The 19820-nt window shown below is 39.9% G+C and overlaps 1 protein-coding gene across 2 annotated transcripts in view; it reads right to left on the bottom strand.

The window, feature by feature from the left end:
* Positions 1 to 19820, bottom strand: part of LOC119647243 (protein Shroom) — a 780388-nt gene that overhangs the window by 465316 nt on the left and 295252 nt on the right. For both annotated transcript variants that reach the window (XM_038048109.1, XM_038048108.1), the window contains exon 3: positions 8335 to 8534. In XM_038048109.1, the coding sequence (XP_037904037.1) occupies positions 8335 to 8534 (200 nt within the window). The remainder of the gene's footprint in view (positions 1 to 8334; positions 8535 to 19820) is intronic.

Here is a 19820-nt window from a genome sequence, read left to right as displayed (position 1 = left end):
CGATATCCCCCTTTTTACGTATGGCACAGATAATGCCTGGTTGCCAAATGTCAGGCGTTAATTCGCTGTTCCACACCTTGAGCATAACATGCTGAACCACTAAATGTAATTGGTCGCCTCCTTTTTGAACCAGTTCCAGTCGTAATTCCATTGGCTCCTGGCGTCTTATGACTGCACGTACTATTTGTTCCATGTTTACTGGTAGCAATGTTTGTCCGTCGTCTTCAGTTGGCTTCAACAAGTCGAGATTTTGGTTGTTAAGCAATTTAATCAAACCATCGTTCTGACATGCCTATACGGCCGGAAATCAGATTTTCCTCGTGATTTCGGCAGGATGAGCAACGAGGTATATAAGGCTTCCTGCTGATTTTTTGGTAAAACTTACGTGTGGTTGCTTCATATACTATTCGAGTTTACAGACCTATTAGTTCTCCCAGGGTTTAATTTTTGTGTTTGTGAAGTTGCTTCACCATTCAACGCAGTTCGTGCCCACGTTCTTTGAAAGTGCAGCATTACCCGCTATTCAGCATTCTTCCGTTCAGTTCCTAACTTTTATTCATCGTCGAATCAATCGACTGTTTTTACGACTGTGGTAAAATATGTCCGTGGCATAGCAATGACAAAATCCCTCAGGTAGTGGTGAAGATCACTTGGTGATGCTTCATCTTCAGGACATCTGTTAGCTGCAGGTATTGCGCCGCCCACTTCCCCTTTATAGGTGTTACGGGAGACTCTGTTATGCTTTAGTGCTCAATCTCACCTGATTGTCAGAGGGGATTCGAGGTAGTATTGCTATTCGGGATCGGAGCACCATGCCAAAGAGATAGTGGTCCGAATCTTTATTGACCCTCTTATATTTTCTGGGATTCATCAAGGCTGAAAGGTGGCGGCTTTCGATCAAAACGATCAAGGGTCCACTCTACTCCTTGTTAGAAGGTGTACTTCTCCGACTCTGCAGGCTACTCTGTAGGGTCTTAAATGTTAATGAAATTTATATTTCAAAGCTTCATTTTCAGGCTGATTAGAAAACCTACTCCGAACAAGTGGTTTACTTTTGGTGTTGGTTCAGCAGGCGTTCTATACTCCATCGTGTTTGGTTCGAACCAATACTACCCTTTGAAGAATTCTATAGATAGATAGACTTTATTAGGATTTTGCATTCAGTAGATCCAAAAGAAAATCAAGAAAATATAAGGTAACGTAATATTAGTAACATTAAAGTACAGATTGTCATAAATCTTGTAGTTCTTAGACCAAAAAAAAAAACAAACCAAAAAAGAAAACAAACCAGCAACAATGCAACATATGAGCGTGAATAATTCCAGATTTGATGAAATGTTGATCCCAAAACTAAAATCGATTTTGGAAGAGAGCGAAGCTATTAAGTAGCCCAGCAGATGAATTCAAATGTTTCCCAAATAGTGATGAAAGTCTGTAAACTGCTAGTGGGCTTCTTAAGAATGTCATTCGAAAAGTAGAAGTTTATATACAAGGACCTCTGAATTAGATATTAGTGGAAAGTTGTATGAAGGCAGTAAAATCAATTTGTCAATGAACTACCACGAATACTGACCGATCCTGGGTCTGAACACAAACTTCCATAAGGCGAGGGGATAACAGCGTAGATCTGTTGACGAAGATGCAACAGAAAAAATTCCGCAAAGTGGTAACCAAGCGGAACTAGCAGCGTCGAAAACAGGAGAAAATTCAGCAACAACAACACAGGTTGAATAGCGACAGCAGTGGTTACACCGTAACAAAGAAAAGGAAAAGGGGCAAACCATGGTCAAAGGCGGAAGTTCTGCGAGAAGTCCGGAACAACGCTAAACCAGTAGACACTGGGGTAGATATTAAATCTATCCGGCGGACTGGACCTGGGGATAAACTTCTAGAGCTTGGGTCGAAGACCGAAAAGAAGAGTACGTTCTGAGAGACAGTCCAGAACATTCTAGGCACGAAGGCAGTGGTTTTCAGCCTAGAACCCATGTGCACCTTTGAAATAAGGGATCTGGATTGTCTCACAAATATGGAAGAGGTGGACGAGGCGATAAAAAGAGATAACCCAGATATGACCAAGACCATTCGACATCAACAACGGTCTACGACAAGGGGATGCCCTATCATGCGTCCTCTTTAACCTGGCCCTCGAGAAGGTGATCCGTGATGCTGAGGTGAATGCAAGAGGTACGATCCTCTTCAAGTCCACCCAACTACTGGCCTATGTTGACGATATCGACATCATGGGAAGAACCACCCGAGACGTTCAAACTGCCTTCATCCAGATCGAGCAGGCGGCGCGAGATCTTGGGCTGCACATCAATGAAGGCAAGACAAAATACATGGTGGCAACGTCAGCACCGAAGACGAATCAACCAACAACATCAAACCGCACTGGTCAAACACAAGCACGAACAAGAATAAGGATAGGGGAATACAACTTTGAGACCGTTGACAATTTCTCCTATCTAGGGTCGAAAATCACAACCGATAACAACTACGATGATGAAATCCGCGCACGGTTGTTGTCAGCCAACAGAGCCTACTTCAGCTTACAAAGACTGTTCCGCTCGAAACGTCTCACCATAGGGTCAAAGCTCTTACTGTACAAGACTATGATCTTGCCAGTCCTCATGTATTTCTCGGAAACTTGGGTTCTTAGCAAGAAAAATTGCGAACTCTTGGCCGCGTTCGAGAGAAGAATCCTCCGAAGAATTTTTGGCCCCCTACATGAGGATGGACGATTCCGTAGTCTACACAATGACGAAATCTATGAGCGATACCATGACCGTCCGGTTGTGGATAAAATCCGGCTCAATAGGTTACGGTGGGCGGGTCACTTAATCCGTATGGATGAAGATGATCCCACCCGGAAAGTCTATAAGGGCAATATCTATGGTAGGAAAAGAAAACGAGGCAGACCCTGCCTAAGATGGAGCGATGGCGTGGGCCAGGACGCCAGACAGCTTTTAGGGATATCGAATTGGTGGACCTCGGCGCAAAACCGGGATGTCTGGAGTTCCTTATTAAGGCAGGCCTAGACCGGATACCGGTTGTTGCGCCGTTGATGATGATGATGATTAAGGTGGGAGTTATGTCTGTCAACACCGGAGGAACAAAATTGGCTGTTGTTTGGGAGAAAATGAAGATCGAGTGGATTATTTGCAGAATAAAGCCAAGGGCAGTTGCAACCCACTGTTTTAAGTGCTGAGCATGGGGACATATAGCAGGGGCTTGCAAGGGGCACGGCACAAGCACTTTCTGTTATAAGCATGACGAACCTGGGCACAAAGCGAAGACTTGTGAATGTGTAATGTCCTTTGCAAGGACTGCGGTCTGCAAAAAGAAGATGTGGCTCATGCTCCCGGTTCTAAGCGTTGCCAGGTCTTTAAGGAAGATTTACAGAAAGCGAAAAGTCAATTATCATGATTCACGTCCTGCAAGCAAACATGCATAGGAGTGCAGATTTCACGGCCAGTGGAATCAGAACATTTCCTTCAAAGTGACAAACGACTTTTCCCAATGTTCTGCCGTTCGGCAAAGACCTTCCGGGTGAAACATCCGGAAAATCGACGTGGCAAAATTTGTTGTTTCCAATGCCCGTTTTTCCAGCGAACGCATAGAACCATTCACGCCCATTCGTCTCCTCCTAGTTGTAAGTTCCCGTACTCCCGCGCCTCAAAATCCTATTCTCTATATAATCAATCTCTATTTAATCAAGTCACAAAAACTTAAAGCTTTGATAGTCGTCCCGGTGTTGTGGTACTAGATAAACTCTGGTGAGGCTTTGTGGCAAGAGCCACTTCAAAGGAGCCTGATAGCCCCTTGAACGCTTGGAATTGACTTGGAAGTTAACAATACAATTCTTTGCAGAAGAAGGTGTAAAAGTAGCTGAAAACCATCTTAGAAGTAAGTATTTGTAAGGCTGATACTCTCCTTTGCTTGTCATCGAAAGCTTCCGAACTTTCAAATGAATAATGACTATTGAAACTGCTGGCCTCAGATGATTACTCGCAACCTAACTCCAAGAGGGCTTCAAAAGAAGTTAGATAGAAGCTGATAGGATTCAAACCAAGAGATTTCAATGTGGAGAAGTCCTCGCTTTTTTTATTTGAAACTTAAGCAAAGTTCAAGCCAGGAGGTAATCCGTGCTATTGCGAGGCAGATCTCTTAGTTCAGAAAAACCAATTCGAAACGGTCGTTTCATCAGCGCTAAGCACTAAGGTTCATTACAACTTACTTACCAATATCTTCTAACGTTTACACATACGATTACTAAGAAAAAAATCCTGCACAATAAACATTCAACCGCGACATAAATGGGGGAATAAAACCAGATGAAGGAGCATCTATGAGTCGAGATAGGAGAAAGGGAGTTATGGACGCCGTCATACGGGACATCCATCGTCCACCGTCCTATTCACTTTATGGAGGTGATGCTTTCCTGGCGTTTCATAGCAAAGACCACCTCGAGCAACTTGTCTAAAAATGGAATGATTGCTTCATGGAACACGGTATCAGATTGAATCTAAATAAAACTGAATTTTAACGATTCCCATCAAACAAGCGCTATGAATTGCTGTGCCCTGCCCAAAACTGAGCAATTTAATTATATCGGGGCAATGCTATCAGCTAATGGAGAACTGCCTTATGAAATTGCTTCACGCCTTAGCGCAACCTGAATGAAGTGGCATTCCACAACTGGTGTTCTTTATGATTGTCTGGAATCTGAAAGCTGACCCGACCTCATTTGAAATCAGAACAAAGGCTAAAGAGAAAGAAGAAGGATTATACGGAAATTCGAATTTGTTTACCGTGATGATATCGCCAACATGTAGCGAGAAATCCTTCAAAAGGTAGAGGATAAGCTAAAACTTACAATCCTACGAAGAACAACCGAAAATATCCCATCAGAGATTATTGCTTCATGCCAGGCTATTAGGACCCTCCATCAGAAAGCCGACGATTAGGTCTCCAATGAGGAGACCAATTCGATAACTGAAAATGCTGCAAGACATTATATATGGGACGAGCAATCTGGAGCAAAAGCATGAATCCATCGATCACAAAACCCCAGGCAAAACGGAAAATTTTCCTTAATAAAATGAACCACGAATTGGAAGAAAACTGAGCTGGTTTTGAGATGCTGGGGATCCATTATATTCTCCAAGAAGATTATTACCTGCATCAAATTAAGCCAGCTGAGATTGCAGGGTATACTACACACACACAGTCGCTTATTTACATGACCCCACAATTTGACTACTCCCTTCCGAAATGAAACTCAAGATGGAGTTCCAGAGTTAGTGGTAAAAAAGTACGACTAGAATACTACCGTTAGTCAGGATTACAAGGGAGCCCCCCAAAAGAGGAACAAATTTGCACGTTGGACGGTCTGAATTCCACGAAACTGCCACGTTGGACTGGTTTGGAGTACCCGTAGAAATAAGCATGAAATTATATGCTTTAGCGATACCTGCAGACACGGATAAGTCGCTTTCATGTATAGTCGAACCAGATTATTATTTCGAATTGTTGACACAAGTGACCCCTCTTAAAACTCGAATCAATCGAATCCAGAAGTCTGTACAATCTCCAAACTAGAGATTGTTGCACTTTGTGATCCTGTCAAAATTCTATCAGGATATATAAGACAGTCTTGGAGATATTTCGATGCATTTTAATGCGTTTACGCGCTCCAAAGTAGCAACGTGCTGGACCCGCACCCAACGGAAAATTGGGAACAAATGGGTTAGACGGACAGTCTTTCGGAAAATCGTTCGTCCCAGGTATGCATATCATGAAAACGTCAAATCACAGTTTCTAAAAGGAGAGTTGCCGGCGTCACAGAAAAATCATTCGAATAATGCGAAATTTACCACAGGATCACAAGAAGCTACCGATATTTCCGAATTGACCAATTATTCCCTTGGCTTGTCCACACAGTTCCATGCTGCTCGAGGTGGAGAACAAAATAATCAGGTCTACTATCAGTTGAAAAGTTGGAAAATGCAGAGCGGCAAGTCAGAATAAAATAATCCGAGAAGCAATTCTAACTCCTAAAAAGATGCTTCTTGGTCAGAGGCATCACCAGATATCGCCTTTCAACATACTTCTCGGATAGGAAGAAGGTGCGAAGGACATAATTGCTATTTGGTCTAAAGCATCCAATCATTTTTGCCTAATTCCACTTGATAGAATTTCTTATACGCAACGTTCACGATTAGTACAGGACTCACAATGAGGGTTATCCAAGAAAAGAATGTTATTGCTGCAATGCAGCAGCGAGTGAAGTAATTATCAAAAGGATGCGTAAATTGCGTTCAGGTGAGAGGGTGCACCATACCACCGAAAATAAGTGATCGTTCGACTAATCGAGCCAACCCCGCTGAACCATTCAAGAATATATTATTAGATTTATGGAGTCTGTAAGTATGGAAAGCAAAAGCGATTGAAATCTATTTAGTATCCTTTCTCTGTATGGTCACTGAGCATAGAGAAAGAGGAATGTTTGGATATTAATTCATTCGGGTTTCTCACTACCCGAAAAACATTGACAGAAGTCTCGCCGAATACTGTGTGTATCTGTACCCTGCACGGTCTTTCTTTGTATCCTGCAAGAGTCGCATAGCAAGCAGCCCTGCCTCACTTTCGAATCTGATGAATTACTCTTTGAAATGCTAATAGAATGAAGAGAATAAAACGGAAACAAGGCATATGAGGCCATTTTAATATTTAAAGTAAGGATTTGTCAGTTTCACAAGGCTTTCGAACGGAAGGTCGCGGATTTCTATCGTGATTTGACGTCGGACACCAGTCGACTCAGCTGTGAATGAGTCCCTGAGTCAAATCAGGGTAATAATCTCGGGCGAGCGTAATGCTGACCATATTGCCTCCTACAGTAGTGTAGTGTACCGTGACGGTCTTGAATGAAGTGATCCAACACATTTCAAGGCCCTGATCCAATAGGGATTGTTGTGCCAACGATTATTATTTGTTAGTTTCAATGTCGCAGTAGTTTGGACAGCCTTGTGAGTTCATTACTGAAAAGTTCTTTCAAAGTAATATTTTTCAACACTGAGATGTGTGCTGGAAGTTTGGGCGGAAAAGGGAAACCATATTGACACAATCAAAAGGTAAAGAATGTCATTTAAGCAATAATTTCTCTTGTACTATGTTGCCAACCATCCTAGTTAATCAACCTACTTGTGTGCTACGTCTGCCGCCACAAAGTCTACAAAACAGAATACTGGTTAAATTAGAATTTTGTTTGAACAACCATGCTGAATTGAGAGTAGTAAGAGTAGGACAACATCCAGACTTTATAGAATAACCTAAACTTGAATTCTAGCAAGCCATAATTCTGGAAATGAAAATCATATAAACTTCCGCCTGATTTCTAAACGACCACTTTGTTGATATATAAACTGAGCACAACTACAGAATTTAATTAAAAATTAATCCCATGCTAGTATTTTGCTCAGGAACAAGCCCAGACCTTATAATCCATTATGACATCCTCAATTTTGCTCATCAAGAAGACACTTCCACCTCAGCCACTCGCCCATTCAAGCATTCCGCATACCGCATCCCACGCTCTCATTCTCAGATTATATCATTTAATTAAAAAAACACACATGCGTATAATACACCAACAACTTATTAACTAGATCACATTTTCACGATTATTTCATTTCGGGTGGGACTTTATAATTAACTTAGTGATTAATGGCCATGTAATTCGATGCTAATACTATGTAATAATATGCAATGTCATCAGTGATCGGCGCGATCTATTACGGTGCTCTCTGTCAATTGATACCTTGATCGACAGCTTGAGGAGGCCTTCACATAATGAGTATGTGCGAAAAAATACTCCAGTATGATTTATGCATATTGTGGAGGAGAAATTTTAGGTTGTATTTGAGATTTTTTCAATGACCGTATCATTATTTCGAATTCCTTGCTAGGATTACGCTTTTTGTCCAGCTTGTTAGTGAATGATGTGTCAAGCCGACCGAATGTAAGTTGAGAATGGAGTTTAGCCCTGTGGGGCCTTCCGTTGTTTTTATGGAACCTCAACATTTTATTTAATATCTTTTTTCTAGATATTCTCTTGTGTAATACTTCGTGAAAGTATTTCAAGGACCAAAAAATCATCAAAGATACTTACCTTAATCACCTAGTCAGATAATTTTATTCGAAACTTCAGAGATCTTCAGGCTTTACCAACTGGGACTAACGAGGCTCAATGCACCAATGTGGGTCTTTACGTTCTTATCTTTACTACTCTTATCCTCTCCGAACTAGGCATGTATACAAAATAATTGGACTTACCGATCTAGGAATGGAGTTGCTGAACTTGAATCCGAACTCGAGACATAACTATGATAGCCTTCAGATTGTGCATAAGATGACTGCTTCTGGTGATGGAATACCGGTTGATCATAGTATGATCGACTGTTATACTCTTCGAGGCCAGCCTGTGTTAGGCCACCGCTACTGCCGTTGTTACATTGATCACTCATGTTATCGTCCTGCAATGCAAGAGAAAATAAAAAAATTAAATTGCAGATAGTAGCGAACAAAAACCACTGATCGTAAGATAAATTAAGTGGATTTAACTAATTATCTTTTTCGTCTCTTCAGATTTAATTGTTTTAAAATTTAGGGTGTGATTTCGTTGTGTTGAATTGAAATTCTATTACAAAGCAAGGTCAAAGTAGCTTTGAGGTCAAGTTGCCTATTTAAAGCTTGAAATTGGACCGATTAGGTGCTGAGTAATTAGGCATATCGAGTTTCTAATGTAGTAGCGTTATGCAATGTAATTGGTGTGATGCAAGGTTTTTTATGAGTAGCCACTTTAAGATAGAATTTATATTAAGTCTAGTTTAGTAGAAAGTTAGTCATTTCAATGGCTTTAGTGACTGCCACAATTTCTATATGCATAAGTAGATTTATATATATTCATCCAGGATTATATCTGAGCTAAGCCATCACGTCACATTAAGTATAGCTCTTACCAGAATGGAAGATGCAGGAAATCAGATCAAGTTAATCACTTAATTGGTTATGGCAACATTATGTGCAAAGAAGTAACTCCAAAAAATTAAAGATTTTTCAATGGTTCGCTAACCTCGAGCTACCCACTACACTTTTGCTTTACACTTTCCAATATCTTTTCTCCGTGGCAATTGTTTTCATAATTTTTACTTTCAGGAAAACCCTTCCAGTATTACTGAAAAGAACCCTGGGGAATAGGGTGCCCTAAGCCAATAGATGATTGGTGAACTTGAAAAATAAACCCACTTTCTTCAGTACGGCCATGTAAAAAGTCATCGACATCTCAGTGGTATCCCCTGACATAGCGGCGAGTACCAAACGATATCACGCTGTCCGATCAGATGCATTTTTTCATAATAGGCGTGAAACCACCTTGAACTACCCTAATTGAAAATCCACAGAACGCAAATTGGACAATATACAAACTAGTAGTGAGTGTCCGAGTTACGACATCCGGGAGACGCATTCATATACGAAATTGAGAAAACCACCCAGATGATCACAAATAGTGTAAAAAACAATCTTCAAAGAAACTATCTATTCAGGGCGGCAAGGAAAGACAAATTACCATGGTTGAACCCTGATTTAGCCAAATAGTAGAAAACGAAAAAGCTCTCCCCAGCCGCGCTCAGAGGTCTGATTCAACTGTGGGCTACAATCGATACAAGGACCCTCAAAAGGCTCTGTAGGAGCAAAAGGTTGGCGATCATCATGGAAATCTAGGAGGAAAGGAAGCGAATTTTCCAGGCAGAATCCAAAATCACAGCTTAGGATCGGCTATATACAGTGCCACTTTTGGTAGCTAGAAGATGTTATGAAGAAGAATACCTTTCCGTAAGCATTTGCAGACGACCTAACCGTAATAATAATCGGCAAGTTAACGGGCGTAGTATGTGACCGCCCGTACGCAACTCCACAGACAATCTGTGATTGAAGCTTCCATAACGGATTCACGGTGAACGCTGGGAAGGCTGCACTAATTATATTCACTAAGAGCGTTAGGACTATCAGGGATGAAAATTCAGTTGGTGAAAACAGTCGAAAGTCTCGTTCAAAGCTGACAATGAAGCATCGTATCCTGAGACAATAGTGGAAATTCTGCGGATTACTCTACCTGTGCCTTAGGGCTGCGATGGATAAGAACTAGGGACTACCACAACAGCAAGTTTAGTACATGTACCGATCCACCATAAAATCCATTTAGATGTACGCATGCATCGTTTAGTGGCAAGTGCTAAACTATGCTAACTTCGGGTAGCTGCCAACAAAAATCCGAAATTTCGGTTGCCTGAGCATTACAGGAGCAACGAGCACTACGTCATCCGTGACACTTAAAGCCACAATAACAACCTTAAATCTACCTTTCATTCATTTGGAGGTGAAAAAAGCTGGTAACGACACATAAAAGCCCGTTGAGAGATACGACCTAGCATTTCATATGCAACGCCCGGTGACTTTAAACCTAACACGAAGATACGCCAGAAGGGTTTTTGTCAATGAAGGATCTACGCACGTTCTGTCTCTGGAAGACGTTTTCAGATCCGCAAAAGCCTGCCAACTCCACAAATACCAGGCCTTTGAATAGGCGATTCAGAATAGTACAGCCCTTTCGGCCTGAGTGCTTGGAGCTGCGACTCAATTCAATTCCTCAACCTAATATTACCTTAGCTTGTTAGAGACAGATGAATCTAAAGAACATAGAAAAATTGGTCCAGCGAAGCTTTGAAGAAGCGTTTCATGAAAAGCGAATAGGCATTCCCATTTAGTTCCATCCGAATCATCAAAATCAAATCAAAGGGGGAACTCAGTCAACAAGAAATAGGCGGAGAAACCCTCCCCCTAGCTAAGTTGAACAGAACACCTTTTCTCCAGAAAGACAGAAAATTGTGTCTCCAGAATGGTCCCAACTAAGCGACGTAAGTGAAACTCTCAAAAAAAAAAAACATAAAAAAAATTACCTTTCGGGTTTTGACTGCGGATTAAACATTAGCCCATACTTCTCACTCTCCTCATTTGAATAATCATGAGCTTCCAGCATTCTTGAATTCAAATTAAAATATGTGTACATATCTTTTGGAGCTGCTGAGATCGCCTAACTAGAAATCGGCAGGAGAACTCGAGAAGCAGTTTTGGCATCAGCTACTTCCTAGGTGACGACACCCGGATGCAGCGGAATTCCTCGTTACCACTTCTCCCTAACTATGATGCATAGTAAGATCTGAGGAAATAGCGACACTAATCGAAGATGTGAGTACGTTCTTAAATTTTTCCTTAACAATAAGTTCTTCTTCGTGGTCAGCCTTGGTCCCGTTCAAAACCGGCGGAGTCGGATCCTTAGCAATAAGTTAGAAATATATAAGTAGGGAACACGCTAATATTCATGATCGTACCAGGCAAGGCGTACTAGATATAACTCTATGGAATGTTCTTACGAATGGGCTGGTGAAGAATTGGAGGGTGTCGGATAAACCGGATATGTCGAACCGCAGAATAATAAGATTCGACATTGAGGGCAACTCTAAAGTTGAAATAGTAGTAAGGAATCCCGGGCGAAGGGACTTCTATAAAAGGTACCTGAGCAATAACACGACTCATCAAGGGTACTCGGTGATGTCAGGAGTGAAGTAGAAGTAGAGATAATGGAAGACCTCAATAGAGATGCACTTAATGCATACGAGGTCAGCGGTCCGATTAAACCAGTAATGTCATCACAGGCTTTATCCTGGTGAAACAGAAACATAACTAGAATAAGAGCAAAGGTTCGAATACAATTCAACGGGACGAAAGAAACCGGAGACTAGCCAAGGTACGACAATGAGGTCGATAAGGCACATTTACTTTTCAAAATTTATTTCTCAGGGTCAACAACAGTATTTTTGAGAGAGGCCCAGCGCCAGACACAGAGGCAAAGAAGTCGGAAACCGGAAGCTCGGCGCAGTAGAATAGTAATTTGATGCGAAAGAGGCAACTTCGACCTACTATAACTTTGTTAATAATAGTAGGATTTTCACCAAACTTTGCAGTATAGTGTTTCCTATTAAAGCTTGTCTTACTGCAATTTAACGGATCTAGGATGAACTAAAGATGAATTAGCAGTAAATTTTCGAAATAGAATAATATACTACTAACTTTATTTCAGCAGATATCGTAGCGGGGAGTACTTTGATGCCTAGATACTATGTGCATAGACCGCCATCTTTTTTTTTTAAATTTTTAATTAACCCGTTACGGGCCCCACAATTCTCCCCTCTCAAATCACAAAACTTGTATCTACTTCGAAAAATACTAATCTATTTGATACCCATATGACCATATTCTATTAAAAAAATGCCCCCTTAAATTCAGGGTATAATTCAATTCAAACAGTGTTATTCACCACATTTAACATGAGGTTAAAAGTTTCCACCGAATTCCGTGTGAATCAGTGCAGCCGTTTTTGAGAAAACTACGTGTGACATACAGACAGACGAACAGACTGACAGTCAGCCGATTTTAATAAGGTTTTGTTTTCAATAAAAGCTTCAAAAGGAAAATGACAAAGTAGGAAAGGAGATATGCTGGGAAGTTAAAGTAAGATGTGCAGTGGAAACGTTTAAACCACTGAAATGACCAGGAGTAGATGGCATCTCAGCACTCCTCCGACGTGGCCTAAAGAGCATTTTAGGTTTCTTGCTAAGGATGGTAAAGAGCAAATATAGCCATGGAACCAACTCCAAAGACACTGAGACATGCAAAAGTGGTTTTCCGAAAGAGAATATAAAGGGTCCTTTCCATATTAAATTTTTCAGGTCGATCTCCCAAACATTCTTTTGTACTGAAAACAGTGGAGAATAACCTCCATTTTTAAGGTCTAAAAATGTCAAGGAAGGGTGGGAATCCCAAAGACCGCACCCCATCAATATCTGAGGTAGCAGAAGCATCGATTGATTGCGGCACTCAGGTCTCGGCCTCGGTCGAGCAGGTATTTTATTAGCACTTGAGGTTTAACTTACAGCGTCTCTTTTCGATAGATTCGCGCGCCCTTTATTGGTTTTTTAGGTTCCGGTATTTGTTTTTTGTTCGGACATAGTAAAGAGATTAAGTGACATAAACTTGAAAAACTGACTAGTGTTTCTGAACACGCACAACAGACTCTGGAGGATCTTCTAGGATTAACTCATCCTTACTGATACTGACGAATAGCATGACAATGAAGTTTCGTTTCGCGAAAAAATTTAAATGATGATGGAGCAATAGAGAAGACGGTTAGCTCGTGGCAGTGATCTTACGGATCTCTCAAGGCTGATAAAGCCAGCGCGGGGGTCGTTGTTCGAAGCAAAGCGTACTTCTGACCAATGGATAGTTATACCAGTATATTTCTGCGAAAGTATATTCTATAAACAGCTATGCCAAATTTTACCTTCGAAAACTTTTGGAGCAACGGCAGGCAGGCGACTACCAAGGGACTGGGGCCCAACAAGGTGAATTCTAAACTCTAATAAAGTGAATACATCTGCCTTGCACAATACTTTGCGTTCCAAATCATGTTCGATTCGAAGGAAATGGGGCCAGCAGACGAACTACCTACGAAAGGAGTTAAAATGCTGTTTTTGGAGCAGAACATTTCTGCGGAATCTTTAAGTGATTTACGGTTATGAAAATGAGGAAGGAAGATGAAGGATTGAATAGAGCAGTTTAGGGTTCTCATCGGGATTTGAACTGAAGCGCTCGGAGAACTGCTTAAATCTAACCAAAAGGTAGGAGTGCTTAATGATAACTGTAGGCTGAACAGCTACCTGAGGAATCTAGGGATATTTGTCTGCATCGACATACATTGGTACATTATAATCATCAAGTTGCAGTTGCAGTAGATGTACACACAGACACATGATCTGACGCGACTTTGTTAATAATAGTAGGATTTCCACCAAACTTTCCAATATTGTGCTCGACACAAACGGATCTGGGAATTTATTGATAAGCTTCTAAAATACAGCAATATACTACTAATAACTTTATTTGAGCAAATATTATAACGAGTGATAGGAACCGAGACCTTTCATTTGATACCCCACAAGGATGTAATCAAAAAAAGGTAATATGCTTTTCATTTACGGGTGCCCTCTTAGACTCAACATAAAATCACGTCATTGCGTGCGACAGACAGTGAACCTTGTTTCTTTTTATGCAGTCTTCAGAAAGAGCTTCCTCGTGCTTAACTTTAAGTTCACAAATTTTATGAAATCGCACTCAGCATTTCCACAAACAAGCCTACCCTGCAGTTATTTCCAACCAGCTGCATTGCCTTTCAATTCCTGTACCAACAACAAGTTGCCTACCAATCACAAAATATTAATTATCCAATTAAGCTGCCAGCAATTCATTCACATCAAGTAAGAAGCGTCCACACCTCCTTTTCATACATTGACTAATTGACTCGACTTCTCGATCAAAAACAGGTAATTATCAATAAGTCAATTGTAATGAGAGAAAGAAAAGAAAGGAATCAGCAGCAGCAGCAGAAGCTACAGTCGCCATCTGGGTGACCTACAATAGCCATTTGACTGTTAGAGGCTAAAAATCCACTCGATCGGAGACCACGAGTACAGCTCGAGGTTCTTTCTTGGCAATTATCTCTCCTAAAGATAGCAACTGCGATGACCTCCAAATGGCATGATTTATGTTTTGAGAAAAAAAATGCAGTAGCTACGAGCTGTCCTTAAAATGCTTTCTCGAAATCGTTGCGCAGAACATTAATCATAAGCTTGAGGATTGGTAGTTTCACGTTTGAACACGGGGTGCAGGCAGTGGAGATGCGGAAATGAGAAAATGGAAGTGAAATGTGGTGTCATCAGAAAGTTCAGTCATGAATTTGGCAATGAACAATTTGTCAAGTTGGGAATTTATCTGATCCGGAGAATTTGTTTAGGTACAAGTTCGTGAGAATTTAATGTTCATTTGCACATAAGCAATTTCTCTAAGAGTTTCTACAGATCCTGGACTCATTGCACGTGTGACCCCCAGCTCGCACTTCTAATTTATGAACATAGCCTTCCCAATTCACCCAATTCTTTACGTAGTTCCAAGTATAATGACTCATAAAATCAACATATCTTACACCCCAGAGGGATCGCTGATATTATAATTTGATTGTTCCAGGCACCATGCAAAGTTTTCTCTTTCTTTAATGGATACAATTAGCATAAACGGATGCACGCTGGGTTCTTAAGATGGGAAAAATTAAACCATAGAAGGTCAATGTAGGTTCGTTTGGACCTTTATAAAATGGCTGCATATGCGGACACTGGGCAGTATTAATTGCTCATGTTATCCAGAAGATTACCTTTTCACAAATTTACTTTAAAATTCTTTCCGTGGTTATGTAGCTTGCAAAATCCGTTAGAAATGCAAAACATTAGAAATATGCGTACTTAATTCATTGATGGCAAATATGATAATTATGAATAAATTAAGCAGGTGGTAACGCCGTAATAAATTTCTTAGCGGATGCAGATAGTGGATTTAAGAAACTGTGTCTTTTGTACGGGTACATAATCAGAATGGTAATTAGATTCAAAAAGATACGATTATCATAGTGGGAAACATAGGAATGTGAAGCTATCATAATTTGTCAATAATAGCAATAATATGTTTTTTCAGAAATTCCACCGATTGAAAGCTGGATAATTCCTTCGTTAAACTTATTGACAATATCTAATGGAATGAATAATGGTACTTGCAAAGAAATTCAATGCAGGATGACTCCGAGATGTATCCAAAACGTCTGAAATACCTTTCCAAAGAAATCCAATTCCAATTACAGTCCGGCCCCATCTAGACCGCCAGGAACCAGAAAATATCTTCATGTCAAAAATCACATACATCGTCAATACCAACTGTTAGACACAGGAGTGCAAAAGACTAGTAGCATCTGAATTGGGCACACGTATTATCCTTTGAATAATTTGCTTCATTGTTTCCTCTGAAGGATGCTTCAGCTCTTGTATGAACTTAGGATTGGAGCATAAATGTGCAATGGAATATGAATGGAGCAATCTGATTCGTTCGACATCAGACCAAGTATGCGTTAAAGGAATCAGATGCTTTACCATGGTTCTATGTTAAACAGTTTCTATGATAAACAATAACGCAAGTTTGCTACAAACTCCACATCTAAAAAAGTTTCTGCAACTTTGACATATAGTTAATAAAGTAGGAGTAAAACCGTCTACTTGCTTCAAACTCAAGTCTCTACTGAAGCTCTGTCTCAAGTTTCCTTTAATCTTTAACTGTGACCTTGATTCTGTGCTGCCTATTGTCAGTTTCAGCATTCCAGGGGATTTTAAAATCTAACATTACTTTATACAGTATGCTACCGTCAATCCTATCTATCAGTTGCTCAGTTGTAGATCGCCCAGTTCTGAAGCCACCTCGATATTCACTAATGATCTTCTCTGAACATGTACGTAACTTTTTTTTCGAATAGCTTTCGTCAGGATTCTGTATGACAAACACAACAGCGGAACGCCTCTGTAATTGTTGTACCGGAGTCTATCTTCCTTCTTATATAATGGGTATTCTTTCATTCATCCTTAGGAGTGCTGTAAAGTTTGCTCCGCCGTTCTCCATGGTTTCATCGATATTCTATCAACACCAGGAGCTTTGTTACCCCTCTAATCGTGTAAGGCTGCTTCAACCTAACTGAATGATGATTGTTTGGGCGGAAGCTGGAGTGAAACTCAGACGCAAAATTGAACCCATCTAGTCTTGATATCATTTCGTTTACTACAATAGTAATATTTTCTTCTTTGGCATCTTCATCTATTCCATAACTTGTAGTGGCCGCAGCTTTGACAACATTTTCTTTGCTTTGTCCGTGGACAATCTAACGGAAGAATGTATTCAATAATATGCAATATTCCTTCGTTTTCTCCCGTCCTAACACTCCTTAGATTTCCCAATTTACTCCTTTCGATTTACCAACTCCCACTTTCAACTTCAACATGTAGCTTTTAAATTGAGTAATTTCATTTATTTTACAGAAAGCCTAATAACTGGTTGCTTTCCCCTAACCCCAAGAATTCATTTACATTTCCAACAATTCGGCATTTTTTTAGAATTATCAATTAGTGGAAGCCAATATTGAACGATGTAAATGAACATGCACCTCACTGGCTTGTATCTAATTGTAGATCGTTGCTGTTGTTTTCACAACGCAACGTTCGAACATAGCGTTCTTTTGCTTTTAAGCGAGGCATGGAGTGTTGATGATGTCGCTGAGCTGGTACCAACTTCAAAGTTTTCTAAGGCTATGTTTAGGGAATTAGAAATAAACAGGACCGGGACCGGCTGAAGGATGGGCATCTGAACAGCTGGATCGGGTACTTCAGTTTGGTCTGAAAAGTATATCCATTAGGGAAGTCACTTCGAAGTGAGGTCAGTGCGTTGGGTTTTGTGCGTTTTTCTTCCTCCATCAGTGAGAATTCGTACAGTGAGAATTAATATACTTTGACTTACAGGAGTTCGGTTTGGTCACAGAAGGGGAAGATTTAATTCAATCTGATGGGAATGGCAGTACAGGAGTTCATCGATGAAGGATCTCGCTTCGGTACGATTGAATGCATTTAGCTTGACTTGTGGTGCAGCTTAGGGAAATAATTGGACAACAGTAGGCGAGGAGTAAATAAACTGTGTACGGATATGAAAGCCTTAGAAAAATACTATAATTAAATCTGACAAGTTTTTAAACAATTCTTCTGAATTGTACCATTAGAACTCGAGAGGGCCAATATTCCTGTATGTTTCTTTTTTCTTTTGATTTTATTATTATTTATCATTTTGTATTATTATATTATTTAATATTCTTTTATATAAGAATTTTGGTTTCGCTTTCATTATTTTTTTTCATTTTCTCTCCTTTTTCAATTATTTTATATGGTATTGCCAGTTGCGCCCGCCGTATTTACATTGGCTGAATTTATGTCCGAACAAACAAACTGATTCTACTTTCCCTCAACGGAAATTCATGTTTAAAATTAAACCTTAATAAACCTATTCCAATTTATTATCCCCGCCAGGAACGTTGATTACATCGCCTCGATATAATTATTAGTTTAAATTTCACATATGGTTGCTATGTTATTAATGTTATTATTACCCCAATGGTCAGCTAGATTGGCAGTTCAGGGGTGGGATGGACTCAAACTAAACAGTTCAGCAATCGCTTCTGATAATACTGACAACATAGTCGTTACCCTCCTGCCAAAGACACATATGCAGTTCTTCGAAAATCATTTGCTCCCTTTGAGTTTGTGATCTTCAGAAAATCCGCATTGGGCACAATGCATCTTTCGTGTGCTTTAAATAAACCTCTAAGCATTTCGAACCTTAAACGACAGACGTGACCCCGTTGTCATTTATTTTGTGTATCTTATTTATCGTTTCTTGAAAACATCTCTTAACAATAGATTCATATGATGTAAACTTTTCAATCGTACGTCATACTTTCATTGGAAGGTAAAGTTCATCTAAAAAGAAATAGTGATCCAAACCAAAGAGATACGAACAGTAATGCACCTTTATATAATGCATGGTTCTGCATCTATCAGATATGATTATTGGTTTGAAATCAAGTCACTGCCACAACGTCAATCTCACTCCTTTCAGTTTCTAACAATCAATCAAAGAATATTTTCTTTTCAATAATTTCTTGTTATTTTCTTCAATAAAGTTATACAAGTTCTTTTTATTGATTCTTCCGATGTTGCATCATATGTATAAGGAAAACTACGTGAAAAGGGCCTTGTCATATTTGTCTCATTATTTACGAAGTGTTAAGGGCATGATTCAGCAAAAAATCCCATTTTTGAAATCAAATTGACGTGTATAGAAAGATTTCAACTCGTCACTAGATCAAACGGGGAGGTTTCAAAATGACGTAATTTATATGTCTCCATTAAGACGAGTTAGAAAGTTAACCATAAAAGGGTCACAAAAAGTCCAACCGCCAATGGTACAAATTATACAATGATTTTCAGTGAGTTGTACTAATCTAACTTTTCAATTGTATTTGATTTAACATTGGTACCCTTATGAATGGATGTGACTAGTTTGAAAATTAAAACTGGAGAATATATGGAACACTACGGGGTTACTACCTTAGCCACCAAAAAGCCTGCACTGGAGGTTAGCTAAACTAACTGAAAATGCAAGGGCAACCAAACAGACGAAACCAATGTAAAGTTATAAGGCACGGAAGCTTTCTAGATTCAGATATTGATTAAGTCATTGCAAACACTAACGAACTTATTAACGTATTAAAATAATCCCTTAAAATGGATTACTGATGAAGAGGATTCAATGGTGCAGAATAAGTTCTTCAGTGTTGCAGGTATGAAGCGATCTGTACAAATCTGCCAATTTTTCGTTATAAGGAGCAACGACAATCTCAGTAAGTAGTAGCATATGTAGATCACTACAATGAATAACCAAAAATGTGAAGAATCGCAAATAGACCATTCCAGGTGCAGACATGAACTTAAAAAATTTTCCAAATCCGTTGGGTATCACGAAATCATAGCTTATGCAGCATCGACGGTAGACATGAACTAGATTGCCGCTAAACTATCTAAACCATTGAATATCAGGCTGACCTCAACTTGTATATTTGGTCTGTCCGGACAAAATCCTGTTGCTAGTCTTAAGTCTTCAATAGGGTCACAATCTAATTTGGACTTTAGTAAATTGGAGGAGGAAATCACAGATTAAAGTGGATGAAGCCT

This window comes from Hermetia illucens, chromosome 1 (assembly GCF_905115235.1).
Source record: "Hermetia illucens chromosome 1, iHerIll2.2.curated.20191125, whole genome shotgun sequence".
NCBI classification, from domain to species: Eukaryota; Metazoa; Arthropoda; class Insecta; order Diptera; family Stratiomyidae; genus Hermetia; species Hermetia illucens.
Note: the sequence above shows the minus strand (reverse complement) of the source record. Positions and strands in the feature narration are given on the sequence as shown.